The 24,415-nt window shown below is 45.5% G+C and overlaps 1 protein-coding gene across 2 annotated transcripts in view; it reads left to right on the top strand.

Moving 5' to 3' along the window:
• Nucleotides 1–627: 627 nt before the first annotated feature.
• Katnal2 (katanin catalytic subunit A1 like 2) overlaps nt 628–24,415 on the top strand; it is a 70,643-nt gene continuing 46,855 nt past the window's right edge. The window contains exon 1 of one of the 2 annotated variants that reach the window (XM_085833400.1): nt 628–776. In XM_085833400.1, coding sequence (XP_085689526.1) covers nt 726–776 — 51 coding nt within the window. In that variant the 5' untranslated portion in view covers nt 628–725. The remainder of the gene's footprint in view (nt 777–24,415) is intronic. The other variant, XM_021150655.3, reaches the window with a different exon arrangement.

Below are 24,415 nucleotides of genomic sequence, written 5' to 3'. Positions count from 1 at the left end.
AAAAACCAAAAAAAAAAAAAAAGACTAGTCCTTCCACAATGTTCACAGTGACTGAGAGGCAACTCAGCCCAACAGTTAGAAGGTAATACTTTCAAAGATGGAAGACACTTAAGTATTTTATATCTGGACCAGAGAGTGAATGAAGACGGCAGACACCAACGATGACACACTAAAGCTTTAACACAAGAAAGGCATAACGGAAACAGTATAGTGGCTCACACCTGTCAACCTCAGGGCTATGCTGGTAGAGGCAGGAAGATCGCAGTAAGAGAGGTCAGTCTAGTTCAGATAGCAAGTTCTGGGTCAGCCAGCGCTGCACCATGAGATCCTGTCTCAGAAAGCTGAAAGCAAGAAAGAAGTGGGCTGGAAAGATGACTAGGTGGTCAAAAGTGCTTCTTGCTCTGCCAGCTGTTCAGACCCGGGCTAAATACAGTACGAATTAGTCGAACCCAAATACTGGCAAATCCCACCTCCAAAGGCTCTACTAATCACACCCCCTCAGCCTCTTGATTGACTGGGATTGCGCAGACTCTCTGGATCAAACGCTTAGTGTGACCTTGATTGACGCGTTAAAGGATCCGTCTGTGGCCGATGATTGGCTGGCATGTCTGGGCTCTGGCCAATGCCGAAGGGGGCGGGCTGGTTAAGCGTCCGGTTTGCAGGAGGCACAGGTCCGTTGGTGGCGGGCTACTCTTCTCTCTTCGTGGTCCCTGACTCAGTGTCTAATGGAGCTTTCTTACCAGACTCTCAAACTCACTCACCAGGCGCGGGAGGCGGTAAGGAAAGCTATCCCAAACAAGCAAAACCCAGGATTGTACCAGGAACTCTTGTTACAACAGGCAGATTCGCGACTCTCCGGTTGCTATGGCGACAGAGGCGGCCGCCCAAGTGGCGCAAGCGCAGTAGCTCTGGGTTTCCTTAGTGAAGGAGGCTGGATTTGAAGCAGGATACATAGAGGGGCAAACTGTGGAGGGTTTAGGGATGACATTGAACTTTTTGAAGCACCGCTGCACGGTCGGTTTGTGACGTAAGAAAATTGGATTTTGAAGGTCAAATTAGGCTACTGGTTGATGTTTGAAGTGTGCAAAATGAGATTGTTGAGTTAGGCTGGTGATGAATGCCATTTAATGTCAGCATCCGGGGCAGAAATAGGCTGGCCTTTGTGAGGTCGAAATCAGCCTGGACTATATACATAGCAAGAGTTAGGCCAGCCAGAGAGGATAGATACATAGTGAAACCCTGTCTCAAAACAAAACATAAAAACAAACAAAAAATGGGATTGTTGAAAGGTCTCCCCGCTATTAAACAAATAAACAAAGCAATGACCTGAAGGAAGAATTCTAGATTTACGTTCTCAGTTGTCATTATCAAGGCTCATAGACATTAAACAAGCCCTTCCCCTTCAGGGTCTCCATATGAAGTAAGAGAAAATTGACCGTGGTCCTTTTCAAACGAGGGTTTTGCGAATTTACAATACACCCCGTGGTATCCTGTGGTGTGGGTCGTCTGCTACTGCCAGCAATATTTCCACAACAGTGAACATGAATTGAAAGCTTACCGTGTTGCAGGCACCGAGCAGCAAAACAATACTGCGGGTACGGGGGTGGGGTGGGTGGGGGTGGGGGGTGCTGGGGAAAGATGAACACAAGGAAATACGGACATCTGGCACCTCCTCAGGGATTCAGGGTGGGTCCTTTTTATTGTTTTTTTTTTTTTTTCTTAAAGCTCCACAGGTGGTGACTGCATTGGGTAGATAAGGCTATTTAATTATTACCCTCCTGTCTTTTTACCTTAAAAAAAAAAAAAACCAAAACCCAAAATTATTTTGTGTGTGTGTGTGCGTTTTATCTGAGTGTATGTCTGTGCACCACCTGTATTCAGTGCCTGCAGAGGCCAAAAGAGTGCGTTGGAGCTCCAGGGTCTGGAGTTACAGACGGTTGTTAGCAGCAATGCCTGTGCTAGATCCTCTTGGAGGAGCAGCCAGTGTTCTTAACTGCTGAACCATCTCTCCAGTTCTTCTATTGCTCTTTAAACTGCCAATAATACCTCACGCCCAAAACACACCACCTCCTGTCGGGCATCCTCTGTACCTTCCAACCTCTGCACGGTCCAGAAGGGGCACCCGGGCGTTGTTTAAGCCCCACTCCACTCTGACTGAGCCTGAACCACCTGCATGAGAATCAGAAGCACTGCCTCCTGACAAGAGCAGACCCTTGGGCTCCAGTGGGACTTGCTGAAACAGACTGGGAAATGGGCTTGTGAAACTGGCCTCGTAAACACACACCAAGCACGGGCCTAAATGCTTTCACACATCTCCGTGATTCCAATTTTATCCATATGTGGGAAACACCCAAACTCCTCGTAGCCCACCCTGCTCGGTATGGGACCCTTGTCTCAGAAAGATGCTGTATGGAGGGCATAATGATTGCTGGCTACTCGCTTCTGCATCTTTGTCTTTGTTTTGTTCACCGCCTACTTTCAACTTTCTTTGTCAACACCTATACCTTTTCCCTCTCCCTGACTCTGGGATAGTGTAATAGCATGCACCGTTATTAAAATCAGAACTCCCAGTTACCTACAGTTCCTCACAGAAGGAAAACATCAACAAATGGTCTTTATTTTACTTATTTAACTTCTCTTTAATAGTTCATGTTACTGCCCCCATCCTGCTGCCCCAGGAGCCTTCACCAGCCCCACCTCAGTAGGCTTTTATCTCTTCTCTGTTGAGGTTGCCCCTCTCCACTCTTCACTGAAAGTTACTCTTTGACTGAGATTCTTTTAATGGATTTCTATTATACTTGGAAAAACAAACTCAAGCTTTGGCAGGACCCATGGAACACGATAGTGAGACAGAAAGCTGTCCTAGAGGTTTTTTTTGTTTTGTTTTGTTTTTCCTGACACTCTCTACTATGTCTCCCTCAGCAGCAGATACATTCTTTCTGATCAGAAGGTCTCCAAACTCCTAAAGTCTGTACATTAAAAGGTACTCCCTAACTGTAATTAATTTATTATCTGTTGTCTGCATGTAGCATACTCTCGAAAACAAGTTCTCAGAAGCTTAAAAGACAAAGAGCCAAGTCTTTTTTGTTTGTTTTTGTTTTAGGCTCTAGATGGCACTAGAGCAATGTGTAGCTACCCTCAACGTTGCATGCAGTGGGTCTGTGCTCACTAAAGCAATCTTTAACGATGTACTGTGCACAGGGATTTGAGAAAGGGAAAAGGTAAAGATGGCGCGGAGGTGACTGGTGCATTTGTTATAAAGAGAACTGGTTGTCCACAGGAATTGTGATCATCTAATCAAGATGGGGTATTAAGGTTCCCGGAATGTTTCCAAGTGTCCGGTGTGGTCTCAGGTTTGTCATAGGTTACTTAGAGAAACTCATGCCCCCAGTTCTGAAAAAGTGTCATGTATTTTAAGATAATTTTCCCTCCTCCCCTCCTCTGCTTCACTCCTTGGCTTCCATTTTCCCTCCTTTAGGAAGAATTTATAATGGATATGTAACCTAGAAGTGACTCTAGGTATATGGGGATATGTATACACAGAGTCTGCCATCTGACATCCAGACGCCCCAGGACACCAAAGGATGCTTCACAGTGTGTGTGTGTGTGTGTGTGTGTGTGTGTGTGCGTGCATACATACTTGCATATATATATATATATATATATATATATATATATATATATATATGGTGTATCTTACAGGTTTGTCTCTCTGGAGCACCCTGATGAATACAGATTTGTGTTATAAGATTCTATGGAATACTGATGCTATGGGTGACTTTGGGTGGCAGGCTTTCTCTTCCAGTATTTTAAATTTAGTGTTTAATTAAAGTTAGACTATATCCAGGGGCTGGGAATATAGGTCAGTTGGTAGAGTATCTTCGTAGCATGTAGGAAGCCCCGACTTCCATCTTCAGCACATCATAAGCTTGGTGTGGGTGTGGTGGCGAGTGTTTGTGGTCTTAGGAGGCAGAGGTCAGAGGGTAAGGCTCAGGGTGGGTGCCAGCCTGAGATACCTGAATGAGACTTTGTCAAAAGAAAGAAAGAAAAGAAAAAGAAAGAAAGAAACTACCAGAAATAAGGTTGAATCCAGTTTCTATACCTCTGCTGGTGTCTGTTTGCTTGCTTGTTGGTTTTTCAACTCAAATATAAGAACCTCTGAAATGCTCTGAGACCAGGCAGGTTGTAAGGAGCAGTAGCTCCAGTGTTTTAAATGTGAACACACAATTTGAGACAAGTAATGACTGGCTTAATGCCCGGGAATGGTTATGGAAAGCCTGAGCCACACACTCTTGTGGTCGCTGCTGCAGATCGGTGGGGCCCAAAGCTAGGTTTCCTGTTTGAGCCCAGTCTCAGCTGATCAGGAGTCTCCTCTCTCTGCTGAGGGCTGTGCACTCTTTCTCTCATGTACTTTTAAAGAGGTTTCTGCTTTGCCTAAGGTGAGCCTTTGTATTAAAAATTATTTAGTATGTGTTCAGATAATTGATGAAGCAGTTGACTAACTTTTAAAATGAGTGTTAAATGCCTTAGCTTTTATTAATTGCATGGATCCCTAAAAAAAAAAAAAAAAAAACCCAAGTAATTGAAAATTTAATTACCTCAGTGTTTTCCTTCAAAGAATTGAGGCTTATTAAACTTTAAATGTTCAAAACATTTAAGCATCTATTGAAATACCAATAGCGAGAAATAATGTTCAGTTCTAAATACCAATTAAACAAGTTCTAAATCACCATAAAGCTAAGCTGAATTTTAAGTAACTTGTGTTTTATGTTTTGCTTTTTTTTTTTTTTTTTTTGAGACAGGGTTTCCCTGTGTAGCCCTGGCTGTCCTGGAACTCACTCTGTAGACTAGGCTGGCCTTGAACTCAGAAATCCGCCTGCCTCTGCCTCCCAAGTGCTGGGATTAAAGGTGTTTGCCAGCATGTCCCGGCCCATTTTACTTTGTTCTTACACAGAGAAGATTAACTGCTTTATCACTGCTACTACTTGCAGCCTTGTGGGCATCTTTCTTTCTTTCTTTTCTTTTTCTTTCTTTCTTTCTTTCTTTCTTTCTTTCTTTCTTTCTTTCTTTTTTCTTTCTTTCTTCTTTCTTTTCTTTTCTTTTCTTTTCTTTTCTTTTCTTTTCTTTTTTCCTTTTTTTTGGACAGGGTTTCTCTGTGTAGCCCTGGCTGTCCTGGAACTCACTCTGTAGACCAGGCTGGCCTCCAACTCAGAAATCCACCTGCCTCTGCCTCCCAAGTGCTGGGATTAAAGGCGTGCGCCACCACCACCGGGCTTTCAAATTGCCGTGGCTTTAAAAGCTACACATTGAGATGCACTGGTATAATCCCAGCCCCAGCACTCGGGAGGCAGGGGCAGGAGGACTGAGAGTTCAAAGGTAGCTTATAAAGTAAGTTCCAGGCTAGTATGGGTTAAATACCTAGACCACCAAGCCTGCTTTGTTTCAAACCAAACAAAGCAAAACAGGAACCCAGAACACAAGTGCATGAATGACTGCGCTGAACCACATTCTTCTGGTTCGACCTGGACAAGACAGGGAGGGAGAGCTCTCAGACAAGCTGCAATTCTGTTAGCATCAGGATGGAGCGATGTCGATGTATGACCACTCCTAGGAATATCCAGATTTTGCATTAAAAACATCCTTACTTGGTTTTGTTTGTATAAACAACTTCTTTGGGGGTGGGGGCATTGCGATAGGGTTTTTACTAAGAAACTCACCCTATGGACTATGCTGTTCTCTAATTTGCAATGATCCTCCTGCCTCCCACATACTAGAATTACTGCCATGAGCCACCATGACTGGTTAGGTTCTAATTTTAACCACAAAGAAATATAAATCTCACCACCCAGATATAGCTTTTTTTTTTTTTTTTAAGATTGTGTTTTTTGAAGTTTTGGTTTTTCTTTTTTTTAGATTTATTTATTATTATATCTAAGTACACTGCAGCTAAGAGTTACCAGAAGAGAGCATCAGATCTAGTTACAGATGGTTGTGAGCCACCATGTGGTTTTTGGGATTTGAACTCAGGACCTTCGGAAGAGCAGTCAGTGCTCTTAACCACTGAGCCATCTCTCCAGCCCCTATTTTGTTTTTCATTATGTGTGTAAAAGCCTGTGTGTGTGTGTGTGTGTGTGTGTGTGTGCATGTGTGAGTGCAGGTGTCCAGGAAGTCCTCAGATCCCCTGCAGTAGCACTTAAGGCAGTTCCAGGTGCTAGAAACTGCAGGTCCTCTACAAGAGCAGTGCATGCTCTTAGCCACAGAGTCATATCTCTAGCCTGGTTTTATTTTTATCTATATGTATGTGTGTCTGCCATGTGTGTGCAGATGCCTGCAGAGGCCGAGGCACAGGATCTCTCAGAGATGGAGTTACAGGAAGTTACTAGTTATCCAGCCAGGGTGCTGGAAACCCAGGCACTCCTGCAAGTGTTTATAACTGAGCCCCATGAGCCCCACCTCCAGCCTCAACCGGATATATCTGAAAAGCACCTTTAAAATTGGCATATGGCTGGGCATAATGACACACACCTGCCATCTTAGCACCCGGGAGGCTAAGGCAGGTAAATCTCCAAATTCAAGTCCAGCCTGGTCTACATAGAAAGTTCCAGGTTGGGCTGGTGAGATGGCTCAGCAGGTAAGAGCACCCGACTGCTCTTCCGAAGGACCGGAGTTCAAATCCCAGCAACCACATGGTGGCTCACAACCATCTGTAATGAGATCTGACGCCCTCTTCTGGAGTGTCTGAAGACAGATACAGTGTACTTACATATAATAAATAATAAATAAATCTTTTAAAAAAAAAGGGAAAGTTCCAGGTCAGCCAGGGCTACAAAATGAGACCTTAATTTTAAAAATTGGTATAGCCTTCCACTTTAAACTTTGATAGCAGGCCCCAGAACTAGTTCTCTTGCTGTAGAGACCTGAGTTTGATCAGTAGTCCTCATATAAAGAGTGAGGGGTGTATAGTGGTCAGTGCCTCTAATCCCAGAGCTGAGCAGGCAGAGACGGAATTCACTCAGCCTTAATTGTCAGCCAGTCTAGTCAAATTGGCAAGCTTCAGATTTAGTGACAGACCCTGTCCTAAAACAAAACAAAGAAAAAAAAAAAAACAACAAAAAACAAACAAGCAAGCAAACAAACAAAAAACCCCTAAGTGCAGAAATATTGAGGAAGATACCTGATGTAGTTCTCTAGCATGCGAGTGAGTGAGTGTACGTGTATGTTTATGTGTGTGTGCACACACAGAACAAAGGAAACTAAACTGAAGCACAACACTGGGGCATCGACTTTAGACAGTGCAGTGGGGGGAGATGCTGGTCTCCATGAGAGCAGTGCCTGGATTCTGACATAGGAAGAAGAGACTCAAGAGCATGGTAGGTGTGCTGAGACAGGTCAGAGTTTGGGACACTTATCATTGGAAATTGGGGATTAGAGTCATAGAGAGGAGAGAGAGCTATGAAGTGGAAACTTAAGGGTTCTTTGGAAAGTCAGTTAGATGGTGTTTTGCTGGGCAAACACAGGGAGGAATGTTTAGCTGAAGTGGATACAGGTGAAAGGCTAAGGCAGACTTGTGAAGGAACGTTTAGCTGAAGCTGACACAGGATGCAGGATCTTCTGCTAAAGCAAGCACTTGAAAGGACACATGATGAAGGATTCTTCGCTAAAGACATGCATGTAATTGGTCTGCCTTACATTGCATAGTTAAGCTGCATTTTTCAGGACTCCATAGTAAGAAATGCTCCAAAAACACTTCTGGTGGTGTGCTGCAGTGTCTTGTGGCTTCCAAGAACTCGGGATGATTGACAGAGTGATGTCAGGTGAGACAGATGAACATGCTGAGGCAAGACCCGTGGAAGACATGTTTGGAGGATATAAATAGGACTCAGTGGACAGTGACAGAGGCTGAGCGAGGCTTGCTTATAGAGCTAGCAGCGCTTGTGAGTGGCAAGTCTTCACTGATCTTCAATTCACTGAGAAAGGCACAGCAGAGAACTTTTCCTGGTGTCCCTCCGGGTCCCTCGTGCCGACTTGGGCCGAGGCTGAGGCCTGGCTGTCTCTATTAGGTAGTGCCACCGCTGTTGATTCATGTTTGCTGTCCCAACCCTACTGCACTGGACTGCTGGGGTATCCATGAAGTGTCTGCAAGTGGGTCAAGCTGCCTCTGCCTGCTAGCCTGTGAACTGAACTGCAGATTTTCAGACAACACATACTGGAGTTGCTCCAAAGAACCTTTCTAAACAGGTCCACTTCCCCTGGATTCTTTCTTTCCCACTACCTCTGGTGGATGGTGGGCTACACGAGAGGTTTAAGCGTTTGAGAATCATCATTAAAAATAGGTGTTTGAAAAAAATTAAAGTTACAGAGCTATGCTGAAAAGCAAGTCCAAAGTTCTTAAGTTTGGGCTGAATACTAAGTCACACAGTGGCAAACTGACCAAGTGAGGCTGAGAAGAGCAATGCCCAGGAACTGTAAAGCGAACACCCATTCACTTCTCACAGCATGAGAGATGTTGAGTTTGGACCAAACCTGTGTGAAGACCCCAAAGAGACAAGCAAAACTAGCCCCGGAGTAAAGCCGACTTCAGACGCCCTCCCCAACAAAGCCCCCAAGAAACCTCGCTAGGCTCAGACTACCCTGGAAATAGCTACCCGGTCTGCCAAAATAAAAGTTTCAAAGAATACCATACATTTCGGACTTCCTCAGCCTGACTGTTGGCCTGTAATCCCAGCACCTGGTAAACTGGGTCAGGAGGATTGCTAGATCAAGGCTAGCCTGGATTGACTAGTAAGTTTTGGGTCAGCTTAGACCTTATTGTCAAAAGATAGACAGAAGCTTCACAGATGGCCTAGTGGGGGAGGTGTACCTGGGACCTGCGTGGTAGAGGCAGAAAGCCAGCTCCCTTGATTGCCCTCTCACCCCACAGGTACTCTCCGGAAATTTTTAATAGATTTTAAAAGAGAGAAAACAAAACAAAACAAACTCTTAATTCATATCCTCAACGTCTATCACATGCTGAAAAATTGCTTTAGTCATAAGAAACAAGAAAAAACAAGGCAAAAAGCAGCCAGTACCAAATTGATTCAGAAATATTACAGGAAACAAATGAGTAGGCCAAGATTTAAAACATACCTAGTCAGTAGGGCACGAGAACTGGCTCAGCAGTTAGAAGCACTTGCCGCTCTTGCAGAGGCCTGGGTTCTGTTCCCATCATCACTTGTCGAAAACTGCTCACCAAGGACCAGCCTTGGCCTGGAGAGGGTCCTGAGGAAGGGGTGTCTGCGAATGTCAGACAAAGGGCTCCAAGTCAAATCGTGGCCTAGGTTCTGCTAGAGACAGCTTTCTAGCCTGCTTTCTCGAGGTTCTGCACTCTCTCTCTCTCCCCTCCTCCTTTCTCTCATCTGCTTTCTTTCTTAGGAGATCTCTAGACAGCTCTCTCTTTGTTCTGCTTGAGCCATTTCTCCAAGCAGTTTTCTCGTCCTATTCTAAAAACTTCTCTGGATAGTGGATCCCAAGCTCCATCATTTTACACATCAATCCAGTCATTTCCTTCAGGATCCCTTTTGATTACCTGGTTGAGCTGCATCTGGGGACCCAGCTCACATTTTCTTTTAACATTGCAAAAGCATTCCTGACCTGCCCGTCTTGGTTAAGTACAGATGCTGAACTACCCGGGTGGGACCCAGTCCTGAAATTACCATTTCTATCACACCCTGGCCTACCCTTGCCCTGTCCCAGACTGACCTTGAACTCAGGAATCTGCCTGAATTTGTATCTGCCTGTCTTTGTATCTTTTGGACAAGCTGGCTCATAGTGTAGCTGCCTCTGTTCCTTTAGATTTGTGAAGCCCCGCATGATTCATATTGCATCCTTGTCTTTTTTTTGCATAATTGAGAAATTACATATTTGCATGTTTTTAGAGTTCTTTCCCACAGACTAAGACCTGTCCAGAAGGTCCCAGTGTTTAACATTCTGCTGAGACCTTAGCCACACCTTTGCCTGCTGGACTTGGGCTGCCTGATTATCATGGAGTCATTAACATTAACAGGGATTTTAGTGCTTAAAGGAGGAATGTAAAATATGCACATTGTTATACAAACAAGCCTTAAACCCATGGCAACCATTGACACTATAGGAGGCCCATGTCCTTTGGCCCTGTATACTGTGTCATTCTGTACCCACCAAGACGATACCGTGCCTGACCTGGGGGATCTAATGCCCTCTTCTGGTTTCTGTAGATACCAGTCATAAACTTGGCACACAGTCCTACTTGCAGGAAAGACATAGACATAAAGAAAAATCCCATCAAAATACACTTAGGGATTGGAAGGAAAACATGACCCGAGGAGGAGAAAAGCACAAGGGATGATAAGAGTGGAAGTGGGGCCGGGCGTGGTGGCGCACGCCTTTAATCCCAGCACTCGGGAGGCAGAGGCAGGAGGATTTCTGAGTTCGAGGCCAGCCTGGTCTACAGAGTGAGTTCCAGGACAGCCAAGGCTACACAGAGAAACCCTGTCTCGAAAAAAAAACCAAAAAAAAAAAAAAGAGTGGAAGTGGGAAGCTGGGGTAGGGCACACACTCCCCCCCAAACTCAAGAGATTTGCCTGCCACTGCCTCCCCCCAACCCCATGCTTGGATTAAAGGCGTTTATCTCCACCACTGGGCTAATCCCAGCATTTAGTGGGCGGGAACAGTTGGAACTCTTTGACTTTGAGGCTAGCCTGGTCTACATTGAGACCCTGTCTTAAAAACAAACAAATAAAGAAAGAAGAAAATGGAACTTGAAGAGTTGAAAAACAGTACTACTCCTGAAAGACAAATGCACTGGGTGGGGTCAGAGGTAGATTACTGAAGAAATGATGTAATCATTTCCACACTAGAAATGATGTAAACGGAAGCACACAGAGGAAGTCTGAAGGAAAAGAATGAAGGACGCAGCCCAGAGAAATTCAGTTCCTGCCCAACTCTGGGAGGAGAAAAGTATACGAAGAGATTATGGCCAAGCATGGTCCTATAGATCATAAAACCCCCAAAGCCTCCAAAAGGAGAAACATCCCCCGACTGTCAAAGCAAGCTGCTATATTGTGAGCTGCTGCTTAGAAGCCAAAGTGAAAAGGAGTTGGAGGCAGCTTCCAGCCAACAGGCAACCAGAAGCAGACTCAGAGCCTACCCCAAAAGGAACTGGATTCTGCTAATAACCATGCAGGCAGAGGTGATATCTTATGATGATAGGAAGGTTCTAAATCTCAGGAGAGTATTGATTACCTCTGCGTGTTTCTTAAAACTCATCGGCCTGGTCCCCTTCCCCATTTTATGTGTATACGTGTACCTGAGTGGAGGCCAAAAGAGGGAGGCAGGTATTGAACTGGTTTGAATAAGCATAGCCCTGTAGACTCAGATTTGACTGTTCATGGAGTGGCATTAGGAGGTGTGGCCTTGTTGAAGGAAGTGTGTCAATGAGGGTGTGCTTTGAGGTTTCCTATGCTCAAGCCAGGCCTTATGGTGCACTCTCGGATCCTGCAGCCTGCAGATCCAGTTGTAGAACCCTGAGCTACCTCTTCAGCACTGTGTCTGCCTGCACCATGCCGTGCTTTCCACCATGATGGCAATGGACTGATTCTCTGATTTAAGCCAGCCCCATTCATAATAGTTTCTGGGGTCACGGTGTCTCTTTACAGCAATTAGAAACCCTAACTGAGATAGGTACCGTAGACTTGGAGATGCAGGCACTTGTGAGCAGCCTGGCCTGGGTGGTGGGAACTGAAGTAAGGCCCTCTGCAAGCACAGCAAGGGCTCTCACCTCCTAGCCGTCTCTCCAGCCCTCTGTGCTCTTCAGCTGGAGACATTTTGTTGTGTATAAATGTTAGGCTTAATATAGTACATTTCAAGTGTGTGTGTGTGTGTGTGTGTGTGCGCGTGCGTGAGCGCCATGCATTTGTGAGAGTACTACTGTAGATACTGGCAACTGAACTCAGGTCCTCTGGAAGAGCAGCAAATCTGAATCATCAGCCATCTCTGCAGCCTCAATACACTTTGACTTTGTTGTTGTTTTGTTTTTCTTTTTTTTTTGGTTTTTCGAGACAGGGTTTCTCTGTATAGCCCTGGCTGTCCTGGCACTCACTTTGTAGACCAGGCAGGCCTTGAACTCAGAAATCCACCTGCCTCTGCCTCCCGAGTGCTGGGATTACAGGCGTGCACCACCACGCCCGGCTTCGACATGACTTTTTATAAAGACATAAAAGTGCAAACAGGCCGGGCGTGGTGGCGCACGCCTTTAATCCCAGCGCTTGGGAGGCAGAGGCAGGCGGATCTCTGAGTTCGAGGCCAGCCTGGTCTACAGAGTGAGTTCCAGGACAGCTGGGCTACACAGAGAAACCCTGTCTCGAAAATCCAAAAAAAAAAAAAAAAGTGCAAACAGGCTTGGTGCAGTAACCACTTTTTAAATCCTGGGGCTTGGTAGGCTGAGGTAGAACAATCTCTGAGAGTTCAAAGCTAGCAGGACCAATCAATAGCTTGTTTATGGAATGTGTCAGTACATAGCCTCATGTCTGTAATACCGTCTCTCAGGGACAGAAGCATGGGAAACATTGTAAGTTTGAGGGTAGCCTGGTCTACATCGCAAGTTCCAAGCTAGGCTTACATCATAAGAGACCTTGTCTCAAAGACAAACAGACAAGTGTACAATAAAAAGTCAGTGCCAATTTCCCTACCATTGATTCTTTACTTACCCTTTGTTACGTGACACTTGTCAGAAGTGCAACACACATGCATGCACACACTCGCTCCAGAAAGGAAACCCATCGCGGACCAAAGTAATGATGGTTTCAAAATCCAATTTGAACCAAGTTTTTATTGGGGTCCCTACAGGAGTGTGGGTGAGGGGCTGTTTACAGGGCCAGAGATGAGCCAAAAACAGCTGCATTACTGCAAAGCCCCCTCCCCCCCGACCCCCACCCCTATGGGGACTCCTGAAGGCTGCACATCTGGAGCTCTCTGCTCACATCTGGAGCACTGCACAGCTTGCAGGCAGTTCTCTTGCATGTCTCAGGGAACACACATGCCATACTGTTTTTATGGTTCTGGCTTACTTTGTTTAACACGGTAATCTCCTATCATGACAGGTCAGAGCAGGGGACCCCACCCCCCCCACCCCAGTGGCTGCGCTGCCCAGTCTCCCACACAGCAGGTGTTTTCTGCAGCTGTCGCTGTGGAAAGGGGCCCTAGTGAACCTTGCAAGTTTCAGCTTTTCCCAGACTTGTGAAGTTTGTTGACCTCCTGAGTCTCATAAGCCCCGCCCCCTCCCCCCCCCCCCCAGAGACTTTTCCAATATGGAGGAAACAACCATCAGTAATGTCCTATTCCTTTACATGTCATAATAGCATATGGGTATATACATAATATATAATATATATATTAAGATTTAGTTATTATTTTATCTAAGTACACTGTAGCTGTCTTCAGACACACCAGAAGAGGGCATCAGATCTCATCATTACAGATGGTTGTGAGCCATCATGTGGTTGCTAGAATTTGAACTCAGGACCTTCAGAAGAGCAGTCAGTGCTCTTAACTGCTGAGCCATCTCTCCAGCCCAGGTTTTTATACTTCTTTACACTGAAGAGAATAGTTTCTTCATCCTGCATCCCCTTGTTTTACTACCTACGTTGCAAGCTTTTTCTTTTCCATATATTAACTTAAAGACAGTGGGCCTCATTGTGGCATCTCCACCCAGGAGCAGAATGTACTTTATAGAAGATATTCCCACTGTGTAACCCTCTGTCTCATCCCTTGTCTTCTTCTTGCTAGGTCCCAGGCTGGACTTGCCATTTTTTTTTTCGAGACAGGGTTTCTCTGTATAGCCCTGGCTGTCCTGGAACTCACTTTGTAGACCAGGCTGGCCTCGAACTCAGAAATCCGCCTGCCTCTGCCTCCCGAGTGCTGGGATTACAGGCGTGTGCCACCATGCCCGGCAGCAATGTAATTTTGTTCTTACTCTATTCATACAAAGTTAGCATACAGTAGAGTTTGTTTGAAAGAACCTAGTGGGGAACCCCCCACTCAATTCTCGATTCGCGAGCACCCAAGAATCACGAACAGATGGCCAACTTGATGTAAGAACACGAGGTAGTTTAATGACGGAGCTCCGGGCCGACACATATCTCCCGCAGGAGACAGAGGTGTTGACCACATGGTGGAGCCATAATGGCGGAGCTCCGGGTTGAAAAGTATCTCATGCAGGAGACAGTGGTTTCGACCCAGAGGCTTTTGGAAGCTAGGGACTTTTATAGAAAAGGGGTGGGGTCAGGGAGGAATTGGCGCAGTTTCACATGATTGGTCCATTTAAACATCAACAGACTGTCAGAAGGGCGGGAGATAGGGAGGCACCAGGCCAGTCAGGACATGTAACCACGGGCCTGCCCGGGCATGTCCTGGCCTGTTTTGCTATGTTCTCAGCCCCAGGTTTTAAAGCTCACAAACTCCTCTTTGGGCTATTTGACATAAATTACATGAATCACATGTCTCAAGTTTTATTTCCTTTCAGTTTTCCTTGGTATATAGCTCCATGAGTTCTGACAAATGCATACATGCATACAGCAACCCCAAGACACAGAATGGACCTGTCTTCATTTCTGCTTTAGCAGCAGTGTGTTGGGACCCACTCTGTCCATTTCCTCACTGTGGACATCTGGATTAACGCCTTCTCCTCTTCCTGGAGTGAAGGGTACTTTCCCCATCTGGCTGGATGGACATCCACTGGGACAGAAAGTGGACACACACACACACACACACACACATACACACCCAGCTCCTTTGGCCTACAACCTGGGTCATGCAGGGTGTGGCTGCACTGGCTTCAGGGGAGACCTTCTCAGCTTGCCTCTCAGCTTGCCCCATATGCTCTCACGGGTTGCACTTTCCCTGGCTTGTTTCTGTACACAGTGAGAATATGAAATCAAACCCAGGATTTTTAATAGCTCTTTTGAATCACTTTTAAACTTCTTGTTTCCTTGAGCGGAGGCTGCTGCTTTCGTTGCCTTTTTCTTCAATAGCTTGTCATAGGTGAGGTGTGCCCCAAAGACGATCTTTCCATGCCAACTGGGTATGTGTGGCTTCTCTTTCCGTGACTTGGGAATGCTTGAAATCTGTTCTGCTCTGGGCACCACGTCCGCCGCTGTCGCTGCTACCCTCTCTTCTCTGTCCAGGTAGTTTGGATCTGGTGTCTTTGGGTCAGATTAGGTATCCTCCAAGCGCTTTGGCACTTCCAACCTGTTTGAGGACATTTATTTGCCTTTGGACAAACCTTTAGCGACCTGGAGTTCCCTTCTCCTCGCTTTCCAGCCACCACTAGAGGGCGACCAACACCTCCCGCTGTCTCTGACGGCGGCCTTGGATTTCCCGGCTGTTGAAAAGGCCCTGTGGGATTTCTGACCCTTCAAAGCTGGTAACTTCTAATCACCCTCCAGGCTGACTTCCAGTTCTTGCTCTTGCACCGGAGTTCTCCCTCCTTGGGACCGTCTTGAGCCCTACCTGTATCAGAGGGCAAGGGTGTGGCCTTTTGCAGGTATTGGCTGGGATTCGTTAGGGATAGATTGTGGTTTGCTGCTGTGGGATAGGGCAGGACAGGTGAGCATGAGGAGGCCTGGCACATGGTGGTCATGAGGAGACCCCTGATGTAGAGGAGAAGCTGGTACACCTCTGGGGAGGGAGCAGCTCGTGTCTCCTCTCCCAGTGATGTGCCTTTTAGTATAAGGACCCTGGCGTTCCAGCTTTCTGTCCTCTTTGTGTGGATGCTCTCAGCTATGGAAGCAGTTCCTGGGTGCTGTCATGTTTACGAGATGGCACTGAAATTATGGTTCCCCTGTAGAGTGCCCCTGGGGTGCTTTCTACCTTGGCTCCCTAAGGAATCCTCTGGGCCAGGCTCAGGGATGTGCCCCAGTAGAGTCAGTTTCTTCAAGTCCCCGTCAAAGGAACGAAGCAAGTTGTGTACCGTCTTTCTGATATAGGTCTCCACAAGAATGCCCACGGTGATGGACAAGTTTCATCAAGTATTCCCACAGCTTATCCGGGTCAGTACTGGAAGCCAGGAGGGCTGCAGCCTCAGCACCGTGCCAAGCACCGGCTCGGCTGCCATTGAATTCCCTGGTGCAACCTCCTCCCAGCAGCAATGTGGTCCGGGTTGTTCCTCAACATGGGACAGGTCTGCTTCTGGCCCTCTAGCAGTGGCCTTTGCTGCATGCTGATGCCCAAGGCTGGTTGAAGCTCCAGCAGGAGACACTTTCCCTGCCATTATGTAAGGGCAATCCACTCTGCTGAGCTGTGAGCCAGGCTTTAACTGCTGTCTGCAGTCTGTTGGTGGGCTATCCTGTCCTGGCTAGATTTTGTTTCCTGCTCACTACTGATTGGTCAAATTATCAGAACATCAGCAGGCATGGCAGTCAGAGCAGAAAGCCGAGAGCTTGGATCTTGAACCACAAGCATGAAGCAGAGGAAGCGACCTACAGATGACACAAATCCTTTTCTCCCTCAGCCTTCCTGTAGCAATGCACTTCCTCCAACCAAGCTGTACCACCTGACCCTCGCCAGACAGTGCCACTGCCTGGGACCAGAGTTCAAAAGCCGAGACTATGGAGGAGAGCGTTTCTCATGCAGGCTCTTTAATACTCATGACTATAGACGACTCTCTCTGTCAGCAATATCTCTTACTGAACTGAGGACCTTAGGCACAGGAGGAAAGCATTCTACCACTGAGCTCCGTCTTAGCTTTTTTTGGTTTTTATTTGGAGATGAGCTAAGTTGGCCAGGCTGTAGTCTAGGCAGGTCTTTAGTTCTGGCCTGCTGCTTCAGCCTCCCCAGGAGCCACAGTTATGGGCTTTCCTACTACCAAGTCTACCTCAAAACTTGTTTTATATTCACAAACACAGTAGATCAATTCTGGCTCTGTATTAAATACAATAGTCTCTTTCCTGGATTCTGAAACTTTCTATTTCTAGTTTTAGAACTAGAACATATAGTTCCAGTGTTCTTTTGTGTACAGCCTTTGAAATATAGGAACTTTCTTAGTAGAATTCGGTAACCAGAAAACAAACAAAATCCGATTAGAACCCATGGGCATATCTACTGCAGCCTCTAGGTGAATGTTAGACCTGAGGACTGTAGACTAGAACAATAATAAACAGCGTTCAGAACAAGAGACGTCCCCTTCCTAGCTTTGTTTTTGAGACGGAAAGCTCACTGTAAAATTTAGATCTTATTACAGAAATTGAAACGAGCTCATGCAAATTAATCTCCACTGCACCCGTAAAAAGAGATTGAACGCAGTAATGTTGCGTGTGGTGTACACACGGTACCATTTCCTAAATATCTTTGGGGTCTAAAACTGGGAATGACACTCAATGCTTCCTTTTCCTCGGGCTACAGCATCATAGGATTCAATTTTGAATCTGATAATGGAAGCATTTTCGTGGCACAATAGCCCACAAAGGAAATGAAGGAAGAAATAAACAGCCAGATCATTGAAATAGACAAACAAGACCTCTAGATTCCATGTTCACTGCTGGGCTGCTTCTCATTGGTAGACAGAAATTAATTGAGCATCTAATTGTGTCCATTTCTAGGGCGCACCCTCACTGAGACTTTCTATTGACCATTTGTCGGTGGCTCATTCTTAGTTTTTAATTCAGAAGATGATTTTCTATGCTAATTTGAAGGGCACGAACAGGAAGATGTTGCGGGTCTGGCAGACTTGACGTCGTTAATTTAAAGTGTTGTGAGTCAGGCATGGTGACTCAGCCCATAGGCAAAGGCAGGAGGATTAGCAGTTCAAGGCCAGCCTGAGATACAGAACAAGTTCCAGGCTAGCCTGGGGTACACAGTGAGAGCCTATTTCAAATAATACAAGAAAATAAAGGAGGATCATATGACCAAGATGAATTGTTGGAATGTATAAAACTGTCAAAGAATTAAAGATATTTTATTAAGAACCCACAAACAACTCTATAAGACAAATGTGCTGGTTAGTTTGACACACCCTGGAATCACCTCGGAAGCACCTCAGTTGAGGAATTATGTCATCAGACTGACGTGTGGACCCGTCTCTTAGAGATGGTCTTAATTGCCTTAGTTGGTGTGTGAGGACCCAGCCACTGAGGGTGGCACTATCCCCTAGGCAGAGGCTCTGCTCTTTATAAGAAGGAAGAAAGCGATCTGGGTGGGCAAGGAGCAGCAAACTTATATCCTTTTTTCTCCACCCTTGATTATAGATGGTGACCAGCTTTGCAAGCTCCTGCATCTGTGACTTCTCTGCTGTGATGAACTTTAATGTGGAATTGGAAGCCAAATGCATTCTTTTCTAGGTTGCTTTTGTCAGGGTTTTTTTGTTGTTGTTGTTTTTTTTTTTTTTTAACAGTAACAGACATAAAACCAGAACAGCCACCTTCTGTGCTGGGCAGAAGCTTATCTTAAATGTTTCCCACTAGCTTTTTCTGTATCTCCACTGTGCTAAATGGTGACGTTGTATCTATCTTGTCTTAAAGTAAAAGTTACTTTATTTTAAAGCCAGTGACTCCAACTGTAAGTTGCTCCATAGCACATGTTGTACAGAAACTCCACCCCTTCTTCCTCTTAGTTGTCTTGGAGAACCAACTAAGGCCTCTTGTGTTTTACCCTTGAGCTATATCTCCAGCCCTTAGGAAGCCATTTTTAAATTGTCCCCAATCTCAAATAGAATTCTACTCAACTAAACTAAATGGAATGGCTACCAGGAATGTAATGGAAACTGCACATGTCTCTCTGATAGGCTATTCCCCCATTTCCTTTTTTGAGACAGGATCTCACTGTGAAGCAGTGGATGGCCTTTATCTTGGTAACCTCCTGCTTCTGCCCCCTGGGATTGTAGGCATGTGCTGTTATGCCAGGCTTTCTGAGAAACTAAACAGAATTCAGGTCAGTGTAGAACCTGGAGTTCCCTCCATCTCAAGAGTTAGGGTTTCTTGTTGTTTGGGTTAGAGTTTTCACCCTCTTGCCCATCCTGATCAAGTATTTTCTGAGGTTAGAGGTTCAGTGTTTAAAGATTTTCCACAGATTTGGAAATAGCCTGACCATTATGATTCAGACATGCTGTGAATTATATCTTCTTTCTGCTCTTGGAGCTGGCTTAGTAGTCATAAATTCATTCATTCTTTCTTTCTTTCTTTCTTTCTTTCTTTCTTTCTTTCTTTCTTTCATTTTTCAAGACAGGGTTTCTCTGTATATCTCTGGCTGTCCTGGAACTCACTCTGTAGACCAGGTTAGCCTCAAACTCAGAAATTCACCTGCCTCTGCCTCCCAAGTGCTGGGATTAAAGGCGTACAACACCACTGCCCAATGTAGTGATGTAGTCATAAATTCTTTTTTTTTTTTAAGATTTATTTATTTATTATATGTAAGTACACTGTAGCTGTCCTCAGACACTCCAGAAGAGGGAGTCAGATCTCGTTATAGATGGTTGTGAGCCACCATGTGGTTGCTGGGATTTGAACTCTGGACCTTCAGAAGAACAATCGGGTACTCTTACCCACTAAGCCATCTCACCAGCCCTCATAAATTTTTTTTTTTTTTTTTTTTGGTTTTTCGAGACAGGGTTTCTCTGTGTAGTCCTGGCTGTCCTGGAACTCACTCTGTAGACCAGGCTGGCCTCGAACTCAAAAATCCGCCTGCCTCTGCCTCCCAAGTGCTGGGATTAAAGGCGTGCGCCACCACGCCCGGCTAAAATCTGTTTTTTGTTTCTTTTTTTTTTTTTTGGTTTTTTGAGACAGGGTTTCTCTGTGTAGCCCTGGCTGTCCTGGCGCACTTTGTAGACCAGGCTGGCCTCGAACTCAGAAATCCGCCTGCCTCTGCCTCCCGAGTGCTGGGATTAAAGGCGTGCGCCACCACGCCCGGCTTTTTATAAATTCTTTTAGCTTGCTTTTATCATGGACTGTTTCAACTCCTCCACCAGTTAAGACAGCTGGGTATAGTAGTCTGGACTGGTATCTCTGGTTTTCAGAATTTGAAATTAATCTTTCCTTGCCCTTCTAGCTTTTAAAGTTTCTGTTGTGAAATTTGCTGTCATTCTCATAGGCCTGCCTTTATACACAGTTGCGTGTTTCCCTCTTGCATACTGCAGTATACTCTCTGTTCTGTATAGTTAGAGTTTTAACTGCAGAATAACGTGGAGAGTTTCTTTTCAGGCCCCATCTAGCTAGTGTTCTATTCATGCCCCTTGTATTAGAAGGGCCTTTCCCAGGACTTGGAAATTTTCTGCTATGGTTTTATTGAAAATATTTTCTATGCCTTTGACATGAAGTTGTCCATCTTTTGTGCTCATAATTTGTAGATTTTATCTTTTGGTGATATCCCAAAGATTTAGACTGTTCTGTTCTGACCCTAAAAACAACTTGGGGAGGAAAGAAATCATTTGACTTACATTTCCAGGTCACAGTCCATCACTGAGGGAAGTTGGGGCCAGAACCCTAATAGGAACAGAAGCAGGGTGCTTGAGGGGTGCTGCCAACTGGCTTGCTCCTCTGGCTCACTTTCAGCTTGCTTTCTTATATAGCCCAGGACCCCAACCCAGGTGGGGCACCACCCACCATATGCTTCATACACTGTCCTAGGATATGTCACATGAATGGCCCAATAGTATCTTTGATTCCTTCTGAAATTCACAAGCCAGACTTCCATTGTCTGTACTTCTCTGTGAATAGTAATAATAATAATAAAATAATAATAATAATAATAATAATAATAATATCTCATCTTCCAGGCTCCTGGAACAGCCCAGTAAGCTCTAAGCACTAACTGGCTTTTCCAGTTTAATGTTCCCCAGTCCTCCACTTGTCACCCACAACAAAGCACAGGGCATAAAGGCCACATGGTCAGGTCTACCACAGCAACGTCCTACTGGATACCAATTATTTTCTAGTTCGGTTTCTGTTGCTGTGATAAACACCATGACTAAAAGCAACCTGAAGAGGAAAGGGTTTATTTCGGCTAATAGGTTACATAATGGAGAGAAGCCACTTCAGGAACTCAAAAGCAAGAGCTTGAGACAGAAACCACAGAGAAGTGCCACTTCCTGGCTTGTTCCAAGATTCACAGGACTGGGCTGAGTGAGAAAGCTGCTGTCTCAGTTGGTTTTTTAATGCCGTGGGGAAACACCAAGACCAAAAGGAAGCTGGGGAGGAAAGTCAGCTTACCTTTCCACACTGCACTGCATCATTGAGAGAAGTCAGGACAGGAACTCTACAGAGTAGGAACCTGGAGGCAAGAGCTGATGCGAGGCCATGGAGAGGGGATGCTGACTGGCTTGCTCAATATGCTTTGCTCGCCCTGTTTTCTTATAGGAGTCTAGGGATCACACCACCCACAATAGGCTGGGTCCTCCTCCATCAATCACTAATTCAGAAAATGTCCTACCAGGCAGTGGTGGCACACACCTTTATTCCCAGCACTTGGGAGGCAGAGGCAGGCAGATTTCTGAGCTCAAGGCCAGCCTGGTCTACAGAGTGAGTTCCAAGATATCCAAGACTATACAGAGAAACCCTGTCTCGAAACAAACAAACAAACAAACAAGAAAATGTCCTATGGTTTGTGCATCTCCAGATCTTATGGAGGCATCTTAATTGGGGCTCCCTCCTCTCAGATGACTTTAGCTTGTGGCAAGTTGACATCAAATTATCCAGCAGAGATACCTTTCTTATTCAGCCAGGCCCACAGTGGGTGGGGCCATCCACAGTGGGCGGGGCCTGTCAATCAACAATTGAGTCAGTTTTCAACAGTTTACCACATATGCCACTTTCATGGTGTCTTAGTCAGGGTTTCTATTCCTGCACAAACATCATGACCAAGAAAACAAGTTGGGGAGGAAAGGGTTTATTCAGCTTACAATTCCATACTGCTGTTCATCACCAAGGAAGTCAGAACTGGAACTCAAGCAGGTCAGGAAGCAGGAGCTGATGCAGAGGCCATGGAAGGATGTTCTTTACTGGCTTGCTTCCCCTGGCTTGCTCAGCCTGCTCTTTTATAGAACCAAGACTACCAGCCCAGAGATGGTCCCACCCACAAGGGGCCTTTCCTCCTTCATTACTAATTGAGAAAATGCCTTACAGTTGGATCTCATGGAGGCATTTCCTCAACTGAAGCTCCTTTCTCTGTGATAACTCCAGCTGTGTCAAGTTGACACAAAACTAGCCAGTACACATGGATAAAAAAAAGAGGGTTAGAGAGATGGCTCAGAATTCAAGAGCACATAGTGCTTTTCCAGAGAATTTAAGTTAGATTTCTAGCACCTAGGTCAGCTATCTTTGTTTGTTTGTTTGTTTGTTGGTTTTTCGAGACAGGGTTTCTCTGTATAGCCCTGGCTGTCCTGTAGACCAGGCTGGCCTCGAACTCAGAAATCCGCCTGCCTCTGCCTCCCAAGTGCTGGGATTAAAGGCATGCGCCACCACCGCCCGGCTAGGTCAGCTATCTTACAAGCACGTATAATTTCAGCTCTGGGAAGATCTGCTACCCCTGGCCTCTGCAGGCACCTACACTTAAGAGCACATTCTCACATGTGGACACATACACATAATTAAAACTAATACAATTTACAAAAGCACTTTAGAGTCATGGAAGAGACAGGTCTCTGGGCATGTCTGTGAGGGACTATCTAGACTAAGTGATCATGGCAGGAAGACTGTGCATATGTGGGAGTCCTAGACTGAATCAAAGAGAGAACGCATGCTTGGCATCCATTGCTTCTGCATCCTGACTGTGGCCACAATGCTGTATGTGAGTGAGTGCTCTGTAGCTGTCTTCAGGCACACCAGAAGAAGGCATAGGATCCCATTACAGATGGAAGCCACCATGTGGCTGCTGGGAATTGAACTCAGGACCTCTGGAAGAGCAGTTAGTGCTCTTTTTATTATTATTATTATTTATTTTTTTATTACGTATTTTCCTCAATTACATTTCTAATGCTATCCCAAAAGTCCCCCATACCCCCACCCCACTTCCCTACCCACCCATACCCATTCTTTTGGCCCTGGCATTCCCCTGTATTGGGGCATATAAAGTTTGCAAGTCCAATGGGCCTCTCTTTCCATTGATGGCCGACTAGGCCATCTTTCGATACATATGCAGCTAGAGACAAGAGCTCTGGAGTACTGGTTAGTTCATCATGTTGTTCCAACTATAGGGTTGCAGATCCCTTTAGCTCCTTGGGTACTTTCTCTAGCTTCTCCATTGGGAGCCCTGTGATCCCAGTTAGTGCTCTTAATCCCTGAACCATGCCTCCACTCCCCAAGAAGTTTTATGTAAGGAGAAAGGACCGGAAACATTGCAAAGGACCAGCAGCCTACTTGAGCTGGAACACCCAAGACCATCAGCTGTTGCTTGATGCTCCATTCATGGGGTCCAAGAGCAGGAGTCAGTTGCTAAGGGATGCAGTGTGGGTGGTTCTCTGTTTTGATTGATAGGCTTGAGCTGTTGTGTACCCTTCCCCTACAACACAGGGCCTTTCTAAGAATACCAAATTGGGAAGAGGCATAAGATAGTAAGTAAATAGGGGCTCTTCCCAACATGTTCACTCGGAGGACACAGTTTATTTTAATGGATCCAAAACCAGTCAAGACTACATGGGCCTGTTGTCCAGTATTCCAGTATGTATTTAGCAACAAAAGGCAGGGGAGGGGTAAATCAAGGAGTTTCTAAAAGAGTGTGACCTATTACCTTGTTGGGATCAGGGAGTACATGCAAGATGCATGTGAGGGTCCAAGATGGCTCAGGGCATTGTTAGGACTGGAGTGTGTGTTTAACCCATGGCATATAGAGTTTTAGGTTCTAAGTTCTCCCTATGCTTGTCTGCCTCAGACGTGCCTGGAGGAAAGCCATGGGGTGAGGGGAGGCATGGAGTTAGACTTCCTATCTGATGTGTTCCGAGGTGAGGAAAGGGATATGACAGTTTTGGGTATCTGATAAGTGTATTAAGGTACTTTTCTATTGCTATGATAAGACATCATGCCCAAGGCAGCTCAGGAGAGTTTATTTGGGACAGACCTGAGGTAGTAGGCAGCAGGAGCTGGAACAGCAGCTGAGAGCTCACATCTCAACAGCTCCCTGGGACACACCTTCTCCAGTGTGGCCACATCTCCTCTTTCTCAAGAAGTTCTACCAACTCGGGATCAAGTAGTTAAACATACGAGCCTATGGGAGCTATTCTTATTCAAACGACCACAATAAGGTATAAGTATATTGGAAAACTAACCTAATAAAATGAACAATAACTTAATTACAAGAAAAAAATGTTGTAGAATAATAACCATAGTAGCTTGTGGCTCAGTTGGGGACAGTATTTATATGTCCTAACAGTAGTCACTGATACTGATATAACCATGATGGGAGGGGGAGGGAGGGTGTGATA

Source organism: Mus caroli, unplaced genomic scaffold (assembly GCF_978045245.1).
Source record: "Mus caroli unplaced genomic scaffold, Mus_caroli_1 scaffold_19, whole genome shotgun sequence".
NCBI classification, from domain to species: Eukaryota; Metazoa; Chordata; class Mammalia; order Rodentia; family Muridae; genus Mus; species Mus caroli.
Note: the sequence above shows the minus strand (reverse complement) of the source record. Positions and strands in the feature narration are given on the sequence as shown.